The sequence below is a fragment of the Corapipo altera genome, unplaced genomic scaffold, assembly GCF_003945725.1.
Source record: "Corapipo altera isolate COAL_440 unplaced genomic scaffold, ASM394572v1 22b, whole genome shotgun sequence".
NCBI lineage: Eukaryota > Metazoa > Chordata > Aves > Passeriformes > Pipridae > Corapipo > Corapipo altera.
The window spans coordinates 7,163,822-7,182,453 of NW_020884876.1; the positions used below are offsets into that span (position 1 = coordinate 7,163,822).

At 35.9% G+C, this 18,632-nt stretch overlaps 1 protein-coding gene across 13 annotated transcripts; it reads right to left on the reverse strand.

The window, feature by feature from the left end:
- Positions 1–200: 200 nt before the first annotated feature.
- LOC113943813 (coagulation factor XI-like) lies at positions 201–17,907 on the reverse strand. Of its 13 annotated transcripts, none has more exons than XM_027636072.1 (15): positions 17,156–17,429; positions 16,547–16,605; positions 13,932–13,959; positions 13,159–13,265; positions 11,477–11,636; positions 10,851–10,960; positions 7,349–7,508; positions 6,488–6,597; positions 6,246–6,405; positions 6,002–6,117; positions 5,454–5,628; positions 3,691–3,866; positions 3,289–3,384; positions 1,867–2,006; positions 201–532 (listed from the first exon to the last, which is right to left on the reverse strand). In XM_027636072.1, the coding sequence occupies exons 1-15, from the start codon at positions 17,161–17,163 to the stop codon at positions 377–379; spliced, it is 1,761 nt and encodes a 586-aa protein (XP_027491873.1). In that variant the 5' UTR covers positions 17,164–17,429; the 3' UTR covers positions 201–376. The 13 variants fall into 13 exon arrangements, 10 of the variants coding, with proteins under 10 accessions (XP_027491873.1, XP_027491872.1, XP_027491876.1 ...); XM_027636071.1 differs by having other exon boundaries at positions 13,932–14,094; positions 17,156–17,427; XM_027636075.1 differs by lacking the exon at positions 13,932–13,959 and having other exon boundaries at positions 17,156–17,221.
- Positions 17,908–18,632: the final 725 nt, after the last annotated feature.

Consider the following 18,632-nt stretch of genomic DNA (forward strand, 5'->3'; position numbering starts at 1 on the left):
ATTTTAGCCACATTCAGACAACAGAAGGAAATGCCCATTGCTGTGTTCAAACTTCTTAAGTTAGTAGTTCCCAGTTCCCAGGTCCATATATGTCCTACAACCTCATCCACTCCTCTTTTAAGCTAGCAAGGACAGAAGGAACACATGGTTCAGCCATATTTTTTTTCTGTCAAATAAGTGACCACAGAGTTTATTTTTACTACTACTTTTTATTTAGTAATAGGAAAATTCATTCGATCCTGCTTTTCTGCTTTTTAAATCAAGCCTTTTACACTCTGGGCTAACAAGAAACACCATTTTAAAAACACTGATACGCTTCATCATGTTGCTCTTGTTATTCCACAGCATCACTTTGAGCGAGTCAGTAATGCTCATGCTATGTAGTTTTTCCTAGAATCCAGTCTGAATATTCAGCAACTTTGGTGTAGACTCCGGGCTGCCAGGGGCGAGCACACCCTTCACCCCAGCTGGTGATGCCCACCAGATACCACACCTCCTCATGCCTGCATGACAGTGGCCCTCCCGAATCTCCCTGTGTCACAGGAGAAAAAGAAAGAGCATGCAAGGAAGAGCCCTCATCAGTATTTCTGTCTCAAAGAAAGCCTCAAATAAAATTAGCATCATTCAGTGTTAACACCAGCATAGCTGCCTAAATTTCAATCCCTTTCACTTAATGTATGTAGCAGGTTTTCTGATTTTTTTGTAAATTGATTTCTAAATACTTTCTAGTCATTACAAATAATTTCTACTTACCATGAAATTTCAAAACTACTAGCTTTTTTTTTCCCTTACTTATCTGCATGCAGTGATTTAAAACCCAATGAAGACTATGTGTGCAAGTAAGAAAAACAGTAAATTTGGCAATGTATTCTCTTATGGCTTTTTTTTTAGTATGCAAATCTCAGTTCTCTACATGGTTTATCTTGTTTGAGTGACTTTCCCCATCAGGATAAAACACTTTTCTGTTTTCTTTTCCTATTCCTAACCCATCTTTCTGAACATAAGGTTCTTCAGTGTAGCTGTTGTAAGTTGTTAAGACACTAGCAAGTGTGTTATTTTTATAAAACAGCATCTCCATCTTTTGGTACACTGTATCAGATAAAGAAAGCGTAATTGGCATAGAGGAAATTTTTATTCCTAATGACTCAATATCAATCATAGTAATAATAATATTTTTAACACAAAAATATTAACTGTTAAATGTTTACAGTGAAAACTGTATTTGGTAGAGAATTTAATCTTAATAATCAGAATACTTTCTTCTTGCATAAATTAACTCAGAATATTTAAACTGATGGAAGTGCATGAGTTTACACTTGAGGAGAGAATTTGGCTCACTGAACTCACACTGTTGTGACATTTCCAATTCTAATAACGAACAGAGCAGTTTGCACAGGTTGTTTTTAGCCTTGCATTTTAATAGCATTGCTAGCACCCTCCCTTCTGGTTTGTACAGGTGGATGCTTTAAAATAAGCTTTCAAGTACTGTATTTCATGTCTAGAAATAAAACACTACATAGGAAATCTGCTTTTATTGGAGAAATGCTTTGAGATGCTATACTTGCTCTCTTTGCATTTCTGATAGTCTGAAGGAATACTGTTTTATTCCACAAATGGTTGAGCTATCTATATATCCACACTCAGAGTTTCCTAGAATCTATCCCTAAAGGTTTCAATGTGACATAAGAAATATTTTCCACATACCTTGATTTTCAGTGCTTCTGACAAGGAAAAGTGACAAGTCAATCAACAGCTCTACTGATAACCATGCTTTTCAAATAGCAATTAAAAATAATTGCAGTATTCAATTACATATTTGAAAAAAATGGTTAGAATATATAGCTACATACTATTGTTTTTCATTACCTTACAAGCATCCCTTCCACCTTCATCATAGCCAGCACAGATGACTTTGTCACCTATTCTGCGCTTCCGATACCTTGCCTGGCATTCCTCTGTTGACATGAGGGGAATGGGAGCCTTCTGAAGAATATCTTGTACTCGACCTATGTAAGAGGCAATATGAGCAGAGAAAAGTTAAAATTAAACCTTCCCATAAACTGATACTACAAAGTGGGAGGTCACTGCTTCTAGTGTTGATAGATGACACCAATTTTCCTTTCTTTGTGTTACAAGCAATGTGAATTGTCTTCTAATTTGAATGTTTTTATAATGCCATTTTCTTTCTTATGACTGGACAAGCTTCAAAAATTCCTTCTGATTTGCAAGGAATCCTCATATGTGTATGGTTCTCAGGACATTGGCCCTTGCAGCATTGCCATTAGTATGCTTTTAGTAACTTTTATTTCCTGGTAAAGTGTTGCAATAACATCGGAATCTCCCAGTTGCCAAATCTGTGCTCCTCTATGCCCTAGTACAGGATGGAGAAACTTGCACATAGAATAAATAAGACTATTTGAGAGCAGCCTTTTCTTAGAAATTAACAGAAGAAATTTGTCTATACAATATTTGCCTAAATTTGTTAGATTTCACATTGAACTCTAACCTTCAAACAGCTGTATAAAGCAAAAGATAATCTTTAAAAAGGTATTTATCCACATAAACATATAAAGATGACACATATAAAAATATAAATAAGTATATAGATATAAAACCATACTTTGATAATAAGGAGCTTTTTGGCTTATCTCCATATAAAATCAGAGGAGCTCAAATCTCATCACTATCAAAACTCAAGTAATTGGCATTCTTTATAATTCATCTTGAGAATAAAAAAAGCAACATACTTCAATCTCCGATTTCTAAAGTCGTATGAATACAATCACATCAAAAAAAAGCATGGACTATGTGCAGGCTGTAATTCAAAACAGTTCAATGATAAGTTTGCTGTCTTTTTTCAGCTAGGACCATGAAAAGGGATGTGCATTCCAAATATATACTGGATTTTACCAGTAGATTAAGCTAGAATATAAGGAAAAATATTCGAGAGCTCGACAGGATATATTTAAAGTTGAATTCTCACATAGTTCAAATTAATGAATTGAACAATTTATAAAATTAATTCTTGTGTCAGAGTATGGAGTTATTTAATGATAATTTCTTATGTCTTGATGTTTTATGATGTCTTAATAGAAATAGATTCCAATTAAGAATTATATTACAATGCTCGTTTCTAATTAAGAATTATATTACAGTGTTGGCTAGAAACAACAATGGTATCTAAGAATAGAGCAGAATTTTTTTTTTTAAAAAGGGGGGTTGGGTTTTCTTCAAACACATGAATTTTACAAATACAAGAACTCACTGTTTAAAAATATTTTTCTGTACCTTTTTCCTTTCTGTAACCCCATCCAATTACCCAACAGTCAGTATAAAATATGTTAGTGTCTTCTTTTGATGGCAGGCAAATAGGTAGTTGAAGATCTAAAATACAATTAAAAGTATTAGTTTGACCAGCAGAGACAACTACAACAATAAGGCAAATAGGGTCAAATATGACCCCTGATGATAGACTCCAGGTTATGGTTTGTCCCTTATACTATATATCATTCCCATCACATAAATAAAAGCCACCCATTTTCTTTTCAAAGTCAACAAAATGAGATCCTCCTCAAACCCCTCTAACTGCATATTAAAGGAAGCCAGCCCAGGTGTCATGCACTGCCATAGCAATGCCAGCCCTGTGTCATCCTGCACATTTTCAGACTTCCTCTGCAATACACTACATACCAGTAAAATTCATAGGCTTAGCAAGTTTCATTAAAGCAATGTCATATCCAGCCTGTGCGTATTTATACTGAGGGTGAACAATAATCTCTTCCACTTTGAAGAAAGGTGTATCCTCATTTATTTCTGATTGTTTTAAAATACCAGCATAAACACGCCAACTGTTGGGATTCGCAATACTGAGGGAAAAAGACAAACAGTCAGCCTGTGGCTAAAAAGTCTAACGCAAGCCCTGAAGTAGTTAATGTGATTCTTTCAATTCATTCCAACACAATTTTTCTAGTAATGAAAATAGGGTTGGTAATATAAATTCAAGTAGTCTATTCTGACATTTATTAGTTGGGAAAATGACACTAGCCATGTAAATATAGATTAGAAAGTGTAATACCATAGACATATATGAAAGGTTTCAGCTAATCTTTATTATTCTAACTTTATTTTCAGTAAGTTTAAGGGATATCTCATTGCGACATTCTACCTACCATTAAGGTAACCTAGAAGTTTTGGTACATGCAATGAGGAAGATGCAAAAAAGTGTCTTAAATAAACTCCAATATTTTTGAAGATTTTATATATGAATTCATAAATATTAGTTGGGCTTTAAAAATTCCAATTAAAAAAGTCTATTTTTATTGCTATTTTGCAAGTATATATTCTCCCTTTGCCTTTTACAATAATGGTAACTTCTACACTGGATAGTAGGTAAAGGATATTTTTATAGAGAGTTTTTTAGAAAGTTTACCCACTTTATAAAAGTTTGTCACTGGAGGTAAAATAATGGTAATACTATTCCATGAGGGAAAAAATAATGAGAAACATACTACACTGCATCAGTAAAAATGCCCGATTTTGGATCATGATGCTGGGTCGACATTCTCTTCTTTCAAGCCTTTTATCCATTACCTGTACTTTTTCTCCCATCAGACTGCATTGTAGACTTCCATTTCATTTTGTAAATGGCAGGATAATCTATTTTACAGGTGCTGACAATCTAACAAAGGAAATGGATCAACTACATGACAATTAAATCAGCCCTTCACAATGTAAACAATTTCACAACCCATATCTGATGGTAATTTGATTAACAATAGATCGGTTTATGCAAATTATCAGAGTCTTAGGTACTGACTGCTTTAAATCTGAAAATCTCCATTAAAAATAGGGTATTAATTCACTGGTTTATAAAATTTGGGGGATTAAAAACTGTTAAAATAAACCAAGACAATTGTGTTCTTGATGCTTCATGTAATGCTCAGGTACCAGCAGCAGCCTAACTGGACACAGAGGTTTATGGTGTGTCCCGGTCAAAAAGGTTACACTGCTGAGAACCCTGCTGCTGAAACTATCAGATTAGTGGTACAGAAAAATCTCTGAGATAACTTATTTGAAATTTATGAAATGCAATAACCCAGCTACAGACTTTTCTTGATAGATTATATGATATTACAATAAGGAAAAGCTTGTATCTCATTAGAGTGTCTAAGGTTCTGTAAATATCTGCTGTCTGCTTTACAATTTTATCTTCTAGATTCATTAAAATAATTTAGCATCAGCAGTACAATACTATGTTACAAAGGGACAAAGTATGGAGTTCCAGCTACTTTAGGAAGATGAACAGTCTACCTGAAAAGTTCACCTTTTGGTTACATTAAAACCATTTGTTTTATTCTAGTTATCATTGTTATTATCTTGAAAGGTAGATCTCAATTTCTCTCACATGTGACTAAATTTTTGGGTTAATCTGTACATTTACATTTAGGTCTCACCTGGTGACACAGTGAGCAGCTGTGAGAATCCACTGGTTGCTGATGATAGAGCCACCGCACAGGTGTCTCTGACGAGACAACTTCACATGCAAGCTGACCTGCCATGGCCATTCCCCAGGGGAAGAGTCTGTCCCTCCGACGATCCTAATAGTTCTTGCAGAATGCTGCATACACACTACAGAAATAATTCAAAACTGAGCTTAGGGACAACTTGCACTCACTAAAGAAAAACGACGATGAGATTACTGCTGATCACTGAATAAGGACCATCTATTGAGAAGAAGGTGATACATGATACATTCTAATCCCTTTATGATTTACGATCATAAAGCCTATTTAAACCAAATTCACAGCGCTACTGCTGGTGTTTACAATGTGCAGAGCTGGCTGACTTCACTTTTTCAGGACACTCCAACTTCACAAGGTGACCCATTGGGACAGTGCAACCAATTCAGTGCAACCACTTTAAAAAAAAAAAAAATTGTTTGGCCCCCTATACTGAAATCAGTGAAGCACTGGCTTTCTTACATGAAAGAAGTTTTACTTACCAGTACTGGCTTTTTTTTTACATAATCTTAGTGAGTATCCAGAGATCCTTCCTGGCCCATGCACTATTTTTACTGGAGATCCATTTGAGGACATTCTTAGGTGACACTCACACTTTCTGTCAATGAATTAATCCAAAGACTTAGTTTGTACTTTTTTAATGCAGAACACTTCCATTACCTTCTCACCACATCTGCAGAATGATTATCTCAGCAATCTTTGAACATTTTAAAAAATATATCTCACCTTTCGTCATTGCATGAATCTTGGAGGGGAAAGTAGGTAAAAAATTGGCAGCGGATCATGTCTGTGCAAACCTGCTGACAAGCTCTGTGTCCTTTAGTATAAGTGACATTAAGTTCATCTCCCAAAAAATCCATATTCGTGTAAGTGCGAGAATTGCAGGCTGTAAGAATGAGTGCAGTCCAAGCATCAGAATTAATTAATTTAATTCAAAATTAGTATTTTTATTGTAATTTATTGTTTACCAGGAAAAGATCTTCTGCAATTTAGGAGACCAAAGCCTGATGCAGCATTTTCTTGTGATATAAGTGCCTCTGGTATCCCACTTGTTGATGTCTTCAGAAGGCAAAGATTTCTAAAATGAAATATTTTTTACAATAACTAAATCTGTTATCACATCCTAAAAATAATTGTTTAGATACTGGTAAGAGAAGTTTCTTTCTTAAATATGTTTTTTTCTCACAAGTCTCAATCTGTAAAAGTATTTCACATGAAAATGCATTCACTAAGTTCACTAGTTCACACTTAATTGAGGCCATTTCATAGTACTGTGAAATGGCATATAACTGTGCTACTAAAGGTTATACAGTATTTACACATATGTAGAAGAGGTGAGTTTAGATGATGCATGCCATCTCAGCTTTGCTTCTCACCAGAATTCCTTTGAAACTTTATTCTTCTGGTTTGTGTATGAAAGAAGGAAGACAAATAGAGATATTTCTAAATTTCACTGAAAAATTTTTTCAGGTAAATAAACTTATCCTGCCTGGAAACCATATGACTCTTTTGACAATGTCATAAAATTCAGCTTTAAGTCATTAAAGCAGTCTGGAGGCTCACTGTATTTTTGATGACCTTTTGAGATTAAGACCAGATATGCAACCACAATACAAAAGCCCTTATTGTATCGGAAAAGAGATGAAATGCGCACAGGAAATTATAAACTTATGAAAAAAAAAAATAAAAAGCTGTGTTTTACTGCAAATAGCCTTTTAACATAAAATTCCTCAAATTTCAGAAATTAGTGTTTAAAAAAGAGACTTTCTTTTTAAAAAATAAATTTTAAAAAATCTAAATAGATAATTATATTTGATCGTCATATTCACCTTTGGGATTCTATTTCCCATTTCCTGGTAAAGAATGTAAAGAACAAGCACTTTGGAAAATATGTGCAAATAGTTTGGCAGACAGAAATATCAGGAGTGAAAAAACTTGTAATATTAATTCCTGAAAACTCTTGATCATCAAAAATGTCCATTTGACAATCTGTATAAAACAAGAACAAAATATAAAAAAATCCAAAGACTTTGTTATGTTATCAGAATACTGAGATTTACAAATTATTCATTTCTATCTTTATTCCCATTTCCCTTTCATGATTGATAAGATGGAAAGATAACACAACATTTTAACCAAAAACTGTTTCTCAAGAACATTTTTGAATATGTAAACTCACAGAGAGCACTACTGAGGAGGGATAATGTTCATACAGAAGAAAAGAGAAATTATGTGATACAGTACAGATTTGCTAATCTAATAGGGAAATCTTTAAATTAATTTTAATTGGGTATATCTAACAGGATCATGGGAAAACTAGAGGAAAAATAATAGAATGATCCTCTTAATACTTTAGCTTTTACTGTTTGAAAAGCAGGCAGAATAAGTAGGACTTCTGTATATTCTGCCCTCTGACATGACCAAAATAGCACAACAGAGGCTCGGCAGGATAACTCACACAACCAGACTATGGATATAGAAGTTACAGGAAGTACCAGCATGTTTAGAAAGAAATTAATGAGTTGCCTTCTCCAGAGACATACTTCCAGTCCTATTTAGAATCCTAATGCAAGAATCAAAAGAGAAAAAAAGGAAGCACCAGCACAGAGGACGTTTTTTGAACCAATTAAGCTGTAAAGATGGTAAAAATAGTGAAATGATCCAAAAGACAGGACTTGGTGGCAGCAGAAAACTTCAGCTGTTCAGAAAGTTTAGCAACCAAGTCAACACTACCCAGTTTGTTATAGATATACATACTGGAACATCTTACCAGAAAATAAAAAAAAAGGGAGAGGTAGAGCTTAATGTGACTCCTATTAATTTCATGAGGTTTTCAAAAAACATAAGCATGAAGGGACAACAATACTGGGCAGTAATTACACAATAAAAACAGTAAGAAAATAAAATTAGCAATCTATAAAATAAGTCAATTAACTCTGACAATTAGTGGATAAGATCCCTTGTTAAGTGGAAATAGTGTTCAAGAAAGGGACAGTTTCTAGAAAAAATTATATTTAAAGCACAACTGTATCTGAAAGTTTGGGAAGCTAACTCATGATCTAAAGGATCACGTTCAGTGATCATTTGTTCAATATGAAATGACCTCAAGGAAGGCACCTTGCAAAGGGCAGAAATACAGAAATATTGCTATAACAGTATGTGTGCGTAAGGACAAAGTCGAAAAGGCAAAGGCATAAAATGAATGGCCACATAGAAAGGAATAAACTAAATGAAGTCCAAAAAATACTAGAACAAATATTCAAATAAACCCATTTCAGATATTTACAAAACAACAAGGCAGAAGATGGTACTGAGTTTTTATGACTACATTTGACAAATCTCCATCTGGACAGGTACAGCTGATCTGTCTTGGATTAGGACAGTTGACCTCTTGATCCAACAGCACTATCTAGGCTTCTATGACCACATAATTTATTTCTTCTCTCTCTGCTCTTGCTTCACTCACAAGACAGAGAGAGTAAGGAAAGACATGTAGGAACAAGATTGACTTTCACATGCTGTTGTAGTTTAACCCCAGAGAGCAATCAAGCCCCACACAGCCACTCGCTCACTCCCATACCAGTAAGACTGGGGGGAGAATCAGAAAACTCGTGATTTGAGATGAAGACAGTATAATAGGGAAAAGCCACACTGGGTGCCAAAAAGAACTGTGGTGGGTTGAACTTGGCTGGATGCCCACCAACTTGCTTTATCACTCCCCCTTCACAGCTGGACAGGGGAGAGAAAATAAGATGGAAAATGACTCGTAGGTTTAGACAAGGTGGTTTACTAAAGCAGAAGGAAAAGTTTGTGCGTGCACAAGCAAGAGAAAAAAACCAGTAATTTTATTCTCTTCTTCCTACCAGCAAGGGATGTTCAGCCACTTCCCAGGAAGCAGGGCTTCAGCACATGTAGCGGTTGCTCAGAAAGGCAAACATTGTAAATAACAAATGTCCCTCCCTTTCTCCTCCTTTTCTTAGCTTTTTTATCTCAGCTGACACCATATGGTATGAAATATCCATTTGGTTAATTTGGGTCAGCTGGCCTGGTTGCGTCCTCTCCCAGGATCTTGCCCACGTCCAGCCCCTTGACGGGGAGGTGGAGAATGTTGGAGAGACAGTGCTGATGCTGTGCCAGCCTTGCCCAGCAGTAGCCAAAACACTGGTGTGTTATCAACACCTTTCTAGCTACCAGTGCAAAGCACAGCACTGCGAGGGCTGCTGTGGGAAAACGAACTCCATCTCAGTCAGACACAATACACATGCTTTGAGAAATTCAGATTATTTGTGATGGATCATTACAACCATGTAATCACTGTCATAAACGTCTTTGATGAAGTCTCATATAGCTTTTGATTTACTTTTTTTACTTAAAATTCTATTGTTTGCAGATATGCTACAGTCCGCCTTTCTTCTCAAAGTTTGTGAGTAGGACCCTCCTGAGTACTGTGATTTTTCTTCTAATCATGAATGACTGTCTTTCTAGTATATCTTAAAGCAAGAGTTTGGCAAAAATAAAAAATATTGCCTCTATTCTATCCCATACGCCTAGGGAGGGAATAGTTACATTGTTTTCTTCTCTTTGCAAAACTTTTTCTTCCTTTTTTTATTCTTTACAGTTAATTTTTTATGAACTGTCTTAATTGCTAAGATCTGAACAAAACTGATTTTTTCAGTAGCTTCCAAAGATTATTCCTACAGTAGGATTAGCAGAGTCTGAAGAAAATGCATTGATATAGAAAAAAATATATTGATATAGTCTCTACAAAATGTGATTTATATGGGAAAACTAGATTATCTGTGAGCTAAAGAAGGCATAATTCACACTGTTTGATTTTAGACTCTTGAGACTTTTGCCTTGGTAATGATTGCAGGAAAAAGCACAGACTTTGTGATTTCATACAAATCACCCACAAAATGCATAATATATCCCTTCATATTAGCCAGCTGTATTAGAAAGCTGCAGGTTTTCATTTAAAATTTTCAAGTGCATACAGAGTATAGAAACAGAATTTAGAAAGCTTTATATTCCTTTCTGATTTTTGACTTTGATATCCCTGATACAAAAATAACATACAATTTCACCAAGCTAATTGTATGAAAGAATTCTTTAGACCTTTAAAACAGGCTACTGTTTCTGTAAGATAAATGATTATATGGAAAAATTAAAAAGAGATGAACCTCCTTTGTGCCTTACAAACTACATTTGTAAGAATAAGACTATATCAGAATTATTCTACATAATGAAACATTTATACATGTCTGTGATAGACTGCATTTCGTCATCCATAACCCTTAAAACTAAACTGAATCAGAGATTTTAAATAGTTACCTAATTCAGAAAGCTGGCATGGCTTTAAAGAGAATCCAGACACAACCTCATCAAGCACCTTTATGTTGGTTGGAGTTCCAACACTGGTATGTTTCAAGAAGCATTTTTTACTGAGTGATAAGGAATAAAGAAAGTGGTAAGAAAACAGGCCTTCTTCCTTGGACTAAACCATCCTCCTGGATCTATAATTCCTATCATGGTGCATGGTCCAACCCCCAGAACAGGCTTCAAATGATGAACGTTTAACTTGCAAATTCGAGCAGATCAAGAGCTCAAAAATAAGCTTGATAAAAATCAAATAATTTCTCTGGCTGCTCTGATGATGCTATTTTCAGAACAATAAGCAGAGTAAGATTTAGCAGAGCAATAATGTTGCACACAGACCAATATAATTGGCATTTCAGTATCTCCAGAGGATTTTTTTTTCAGTGCAATAATAATCAAATTTGTCTTTCTCACCAATGAACAAATGACTAAAGATATTTTCCTACCTGTAAGTGTGAATAAACATTGCAAGGAGGAATAAAATTAATATCCTTGAGTAATTCTTGCACCATAGACTGCTCTGAAATTTACTCTACTAAAGCACAGTGCTGTCCAAGGAAATGGATCCAACCTGTATTTACCAAAAGCTTGCATTGTGAAATGTTTCAGAGGCATATGTAAAAAAATGGCAATGCTTGTCATTGGTACATCTTTTTTGACACTCTTGATAGCTGTCAGCCGTAGCAATATCATAAATCTTCCCTTCCATATCCAGTCCTACGTGGACATCTGGACTGCAGGCTGTGAAGAAAGAGAGACCAAGTTCTGAAAATGTACTTCTATTCTTTACTCCATCCCGTACCTCAAATTGCCCAAAAGATAGTTTGTATAACACAGCCCTCATAATCCACATTCTACATCCCACACTCACTTCAGTTACATCACACTTCATACATACTTCTAGTATTAAATTAGAAACATAGGTTTAGCGTAATATCACATGGCAAACTGTCAGACTTTGACAGTGCCTCTGCCTACATGAGAGAGGGGCTCTAACCAATGTGGCTGACTGAGAGCAAATTGATATTCAGCAAAGCAAGAACTCGAGATTAATACTAAAACATACTTTCCCAGTTCCAAATTCACAGCGCAGTTTAAACGGCAAATTCTGTCCTTATAAGCAACAAACATCTCCCATTTGAGCCAGAATATTTAATTTACACTTCACAGAGGGAGAATTGGGACTGTGGAGTTTGAAATGCAGGTCATTGAGTTCTCTTCAAAGAACATGAGTCAGCCAAAGATTGGAGCCATTTTTAAATATATATGGAAAGATTTTCACTTCAGTGACATTAGTCTGATTCTAGAGTAACTACAGCAATATTAATTAGTCTAAATAGCATAAAGAATAACATCACACTGAAATCTCTTCTTCTGGGCCAAAGCTACTCAGAAATATAAGCACGACAGGATATTGGCAGGAAAGGGCTTTTAAAAGACCTGACTGCTCTGAAAGGCAAGTGGCAAACTAAAGCAAGCACAACTTATTTTATAATAGCTGCAATGGAGAACTCACACAAAAACCCATTTAGTCCTGCCACATGGAGGCGCTATACCAACAAAACTAAAGAACTAGCCTGACATCCATAAGACACTATTTGTCCTCATAGACAGGAAGTGAATATTCTTCCTTACTCTCTTTTTCTAAAGTACCATGCTATGCTTAAAGCTCCTTTTGATGACATCATTATTACAGTGCAAGTTTAAAGCCTATCTAAACCAAGAAATTTAATAGGCTTTAAATATGCTTGGTGATAACTCAAAGACACGGCATGCTGAAACCAAGACTTCATGTATAGCACACATACACTAAAAGATGCAGCTGCTAATAAATTACTACACAGAATCATGAAGGTACAAACAGCACATTGTGACAATGCACTTCTGCTTTGCTGGGCATCTGCACCTCAGAGTTATAAAACAGGGCCACACATGCCATATGAGCAGCTTTCAGGAGTGGAATTGTAGTAGTAAAATAATCTTTAGAACTGGAGTCAGCAGCTAAAGCCTGCATTCCCATCTGCCTCTAGCAAATGAAACAGTCACGTCATCTGGGGAGCCTCAGTGGTAGATAGTTGGGCCTGAAGGCTAAAACCAGTGGAGTTTTTTGTCACTTGTGTTTGAAAGCAATCTGGCAAAGACCATACAAATCACTGCTTGGCTGCTTCCCTGATTCTATTACTCTTTACAAAATGCTAATTTTTTAACAGCTGCCACCCAATACACAGCATAAAGTACATGCATGTGAATAACCATATCTTACCACTAATTTGGATGTTACACTGTTTTAAGGAATGTCCAGAGATAGCTCCTTCCATATCCACTTTCGGCAGCGTTTCTGTATCACTATCTTTTAAATAGCAGGAAAACCTGTGTTTTAAAATGTAGCAATTAATGGTTTTTATAGTACAACACAGACTTTCATAATTGTTTCTCAGGTGAAATGCAGGCTCTCCAACATCCCCCTATATTAAAATACTGACATGTATAATTGGAAGAAAAATAGGGTAGAGACGCATATGCTTTCTTGGCACTGGTGGCAGACGACAATACTTTGTGTATGTGTGAGCTCCAAGAGGTCTCAATTAGGCGAGAAGAAGAGCCCAGGGTTTGGAGGACAGAAGTGCACTGGGCATAGAGAGGAAGGACAAAATCATTCTCTCAGGCTAAAGAAGTTCTTAATTGTGAGAAAAATATGCTAAATACAGAGGGTGGGGAACAGTAGAGGGGACCACTGGAGATGTGAAATTACTCACACTGTCTCTGAATAATAAATCTGTGGCACAAAGGAGGGAGTGCAGAGTCACTTCTGTTTCCTTGAAATGGTCGGTATGTGAGTGTGAAAAATTGGGTATTGTCAGATTTAACCTTCTGAATTCAAGCAATTAGTCTAAGATCTCAGTTTTAGAGATACATGACAGTGTTCCATGGCAACACTGTATCTTTCCCTGCGTACCTGTGTTCTGTCAAAATGTTACCAAGTTTCTAAATTATCACAGGAGGCCAGCAAAATAGACATGTACATGAACATCCTACCTTTTTGCAGGATCTTTAGTCCATGTTGCTGGCAAATAGGTGAAGAACAGACAAGTAGGATGGTAAGTACACACTATTTGGCAGTAATTGGCACTCGGTGTAAAAAACGTAGTGAGGTCTCCACCTTGGAAGTATGTATTTTCATAGATCTGAGTCACACATTCTGATGCAGAATAACAAAACGTGTCAATTATTAAAGATGGGAGCATGCAGTTCAGCAGCAGAGGATGAAGCCACTGCTCCTCTTTGTCATGGACCTGGTTTTTAAGAAAGTCTTTTGGCAGGAAAAGTGGGTAAGGGGGGTGAGTAGCACAGTTCCTCTGAGAATATCGTCTTTGCTCTCCAGCAGAAATAAAACTCCCTGGGGTGTCTCCCCCCATTCCCTGCCTCATACTCAATGCTGGAGCAGGGCAGCTTGAGCCAAGGCAGAAAGCCAAGCAGCAGGATAGGCCATATCTGCATGGCAGATCGGGAAAGTACCATCTCATGGTAGATCTCAGGAGTAGCAGAAGCCTCTTCTGAGAGAGACCACCATTACGAGGAAAACGAGGATGAGGAAATGCAGAGATCAAACAGATTTAGGAACTTTTATGTAAAGACAGTCCTATTTTGTTCAGTGATGCTCTGAGGCCAGAGTCCCAGGTGGTGCCACTGTACACAGCCTCAATGACTCAGAGCATTTCATAAACCTTCTGCTCCCTCACACATCACCTTGAACCCCCCAACTTGCTTTACAATGAAGAAAATACTGTTTCAGGAGTAGCATCTCAGAATGGTCCAGAATAAAAATGAGCTCAGCTATGACCATGCATCTGCAGGAATATTGAACTCTGAATGACCTACTGAACTCTGTAATGACAACCACTCACACTCCAGAGCCATGCAACAAAGGTACCTAAGCAGCAACCTGCTCCCATCTTTCAAAATGAAGGCACTTGTAAGATCTCCATGTTAAAACACACAAGAAAGCTGTCTTTGCACAGGAGACCACTCTCTTCTTGAATTTGCCCTCCAAAAGAAGTAGCAAACCAGCAAATATGCCAATTTTTATTCCTGTATCTACAAAAGTGCTTTTTCTCAGCTAAAAGATAAAGAGAAAATAATGTAATTTTACAGACTGGGAGGAAAACCTAACTGAAAACATTTTATCTACTGGTTTAATCTGTTACTACAGAGCAATCATAATGTATCAAACACTATTTAAAATGAAAATAAACAGAACTATCATATTGGGCTTTATAGTTTTAAAATATTACAAGTGGATTTTATTTGTTAATGTGATTATAAACTATACATAGGCAATTCTATGTTTCCTGCACATAAGTAAAATATATACTTAAAAAAAAAAAAAAGAAAAAAGCAAGGAATTACTAGACAATGTGCTAGATATCCTAATATTTTTCAAAGCTGAATTTCTTATTAATAAAAATGTATACTTTATAAACATCCATATTTTTCTGGTATATATACTTCCAAGATATTTCTCTAAAAATTGGTAATTATTGTTCTCAGTAGAGTTTCTTTGCCCAACTTTGTCATTAACAGAAAAGCATTTTCTACTCTAAGAATACTCTAACGGCATTCTATTTGCTGTATCAGATATTTTGGATCTTATTTATCTTCTAGTGTAAATTAACACACAAAAATTTTATTTATGCTGTAAAACTATGCACCATGTAGAACTATGCCAGTTCTGAACACACTAATTTAATAAAAATGTTTTCTAGCCCTCAGAAATTTTCCAAGATTTTATTTTTGCTGAGATTTAAAGCCAGGAAAAATATTTTCTTAAATAATACTACATTTATCAAAGAGATTTTGCTAAAAACCTGTTACCTAATTGTTGTCTGAGAAAACAGGTAATACCTTACTGAACTTAACTTGTGTTAGGCCTTAGTTATAATTTATCAGCAAAAGGAATTTCAGAGAAATATAATGCAATTTTTGTAGTTTAACTTTTGCTAACTGAACAAAGTAAATCATTAACACAGACTGAAAAAAATGTACAATTACCAATTTTCCAGAGTACCAAGAGAATTCTAAAAACCATTTACAACAAAACAACTGGTTTGGGAGTTATTCACTGTTATTGCAATAGTCTTTCAAGCACAATGGTACATAGGTGTTACATAGATACTTTTTACATGAGTAATTTCACACAAAGGCAACATGTGAGTATCACTGAAGTTGGTGGGGTTTGCTTATTTAAAAAAAAATAAAAAAGGATGTTAGTTCTGAAGCTCAGCTGGTGTCTCATCACAGTGAGGCTGCCCATCAGTCCTGCCTCCTACCTGAGGGCAGCATCTGGGGAAAGGTCTGAGGCTCCTTTGCAGCCAGGAAGAGGCAGATAGTGATAGCTCACCCAGCACTGCCAGACTGAGCCTACAGCAGCCAGCACACATTACTGCAATGGGGGTGGCAGGACAGTATCAGTAAAGCCCCATCAGAAAGTTCCATGTCAGATAACAGGGTTATGCGAGTTACCCAAATTTAACTAAGTACAACCCAGCAGAATCAAAACAGCTCTTTCAGGACCAGACTGTAGTTATCATCTCCCCACCTATAAGAGTTGTGTTACTCTGTGTGTCAATCTCAGAAATTATAGATTCACTTACCACTGTAAACAGAAGCAAGTAAGAAAATTAAATTAAAAGTCCAATCAATCCAAATCATCCTAAAAAACACAAAATTATTATTTAGGATGTGTTAAATAAAGGATGTATAACTAGTTTTATAAGGCACCCCAAAGCATAACACTGATTTACAATTGTACTGTTTCACCATTAATTCAATATTACTTTGAAATTTACAAATTAGAGCTGTGATATACAGTTTTGGTATATCTAAAGTAGCATGGAAGAGTTACTTATGCTTGTAAGAAGCAACAAAGCTTATAAGCACTTCAAGAATTTCAACTTTTTTTAACAGCAGAGTATTTTTTCTTGCTTAGACTGGGAGCAATATTATATTGAAATGATATTACTAATCCTGACTCTCCTGATAGTTTAGTAGATACTGTTATCCCCATAGCAAACAAATGACTCACACTCACTTCTTCTGGTATATGTGATATGAATTCTAAACCCTTTCTTTTCACATGCAACAACTTAAGCTATGAAATAGTCAAATCAATTATCCACAAAAGTCATAAATATTTCAACATACACTGTCTTGTTGCTATGAAAACCTTTCACTGAATACCAGTTTCAATAACAATTACATACCTGAACATACAGTAGGTCTGGATGCAAGGTTTATGCTCTACTAAAAAAAAAAAAAAAAAAGTCCACACTTCATGTTAAATATTACTGTGCCTGCAATGCTGACTTATCTTTAATATTTACTTTGAACGGGTACCTTACCTTTTCTGTCGATAGTTACTGACCTTGGGACCCATTTTCAGAACATCCATCATCCACACTGCACTGAAATAGATGTTCTGGTTTTACACCAGCTGAGCATCTGCCTCTTTCAAAGCATTTTAAATAAAAGGAAAATCTCTGATTCAGAACAGTCGGAGTATCTGCTGCTAGCACAGGAACCCACATAAACAAGGAACCAGATCTGTCTCAAGAGCAAATCCTGACCTGGGGGAGCTGGAGTGGGGGAATCCACATGAAATTAGTCAGACTAGTAACTCAGACCCAAGTAAACAACACCATTATGAAACTACAGCAGCTGAGGACAGAATAATCACCTATATTTTCTTATTATTACATCATTTTCTTGAGGTACTCCCTTGACAAAAACAGATATATACTTCAACTATGTATACTGTGCTCTTAACATCATTTCAAGTTCTCATTCCTCCTTTTCAATACTCCACAGAAATTATCCTGTCTACATCTTCCAAGTAATTTTACTGTTGGCCTTTCCACACTCCTGTTTTCGTTGCTAAGTTCAACAAGGAGTGTCTTCAGTTTGCCAGAAAGCAGAAAAAACACAAACCTGTTTGCAGATACATGAAATGTAAATACAACAAGTAGTCAAACTTAATTTCTAGCTTATCTGAATCACTTGTTTTGATTTCTATTATTCTTTTTAATATGTGTTAAAAGCCAAAAAAAAAAAAATAAATTTTCAAATCTGAGGAAAAAAAAAGGTGTTTTGTTTCACAATGAAACTGCTTAAGGACTGGTTCTTCCTTTCTCCCCACTCTTTTTTCGTCCTTTCTTTTAAATCAAATGTGGAAAAGACAGACATATATACTCAACTCAGAAAGTATCAAGACCAAAACATTCCACCCAACTATGACCCTTTTGAGCATCCTGATGATTGAAATCACTTCTCCATGATTTAAGGGCCAGCAAGGTCTACATCTCCTCCTTACAGAACAAGAACTGTCTCAAATAAAGTCTTCATACTCTCCCATGCATCAATTTGCTTTGCCCTGACAGGCTTGTAGGAGAGGACTCAACTGTTTTCAGTTAGCAGCTTTCATTTTTATGTGCTCTATTCTGTTTTACGTGTGCAAAAGTGAGAGTGTTAGAAGTCTTTACTGAAAAACACATCGATAGTTTAGTCCTGTGACATGAAATGTTTTGAGACTAAGATGTCTGTACAGCTCTGACCTTTAACTCAGGAAAGCAGATTTTTATATCAGTCACAGGGTGGACGGGTATCATGGGAACACAGCTCTGGAAAAGTACACCACACCATTGCCAGGCAACACCACTGAAGCCTTCCTGTATAACCACAAAT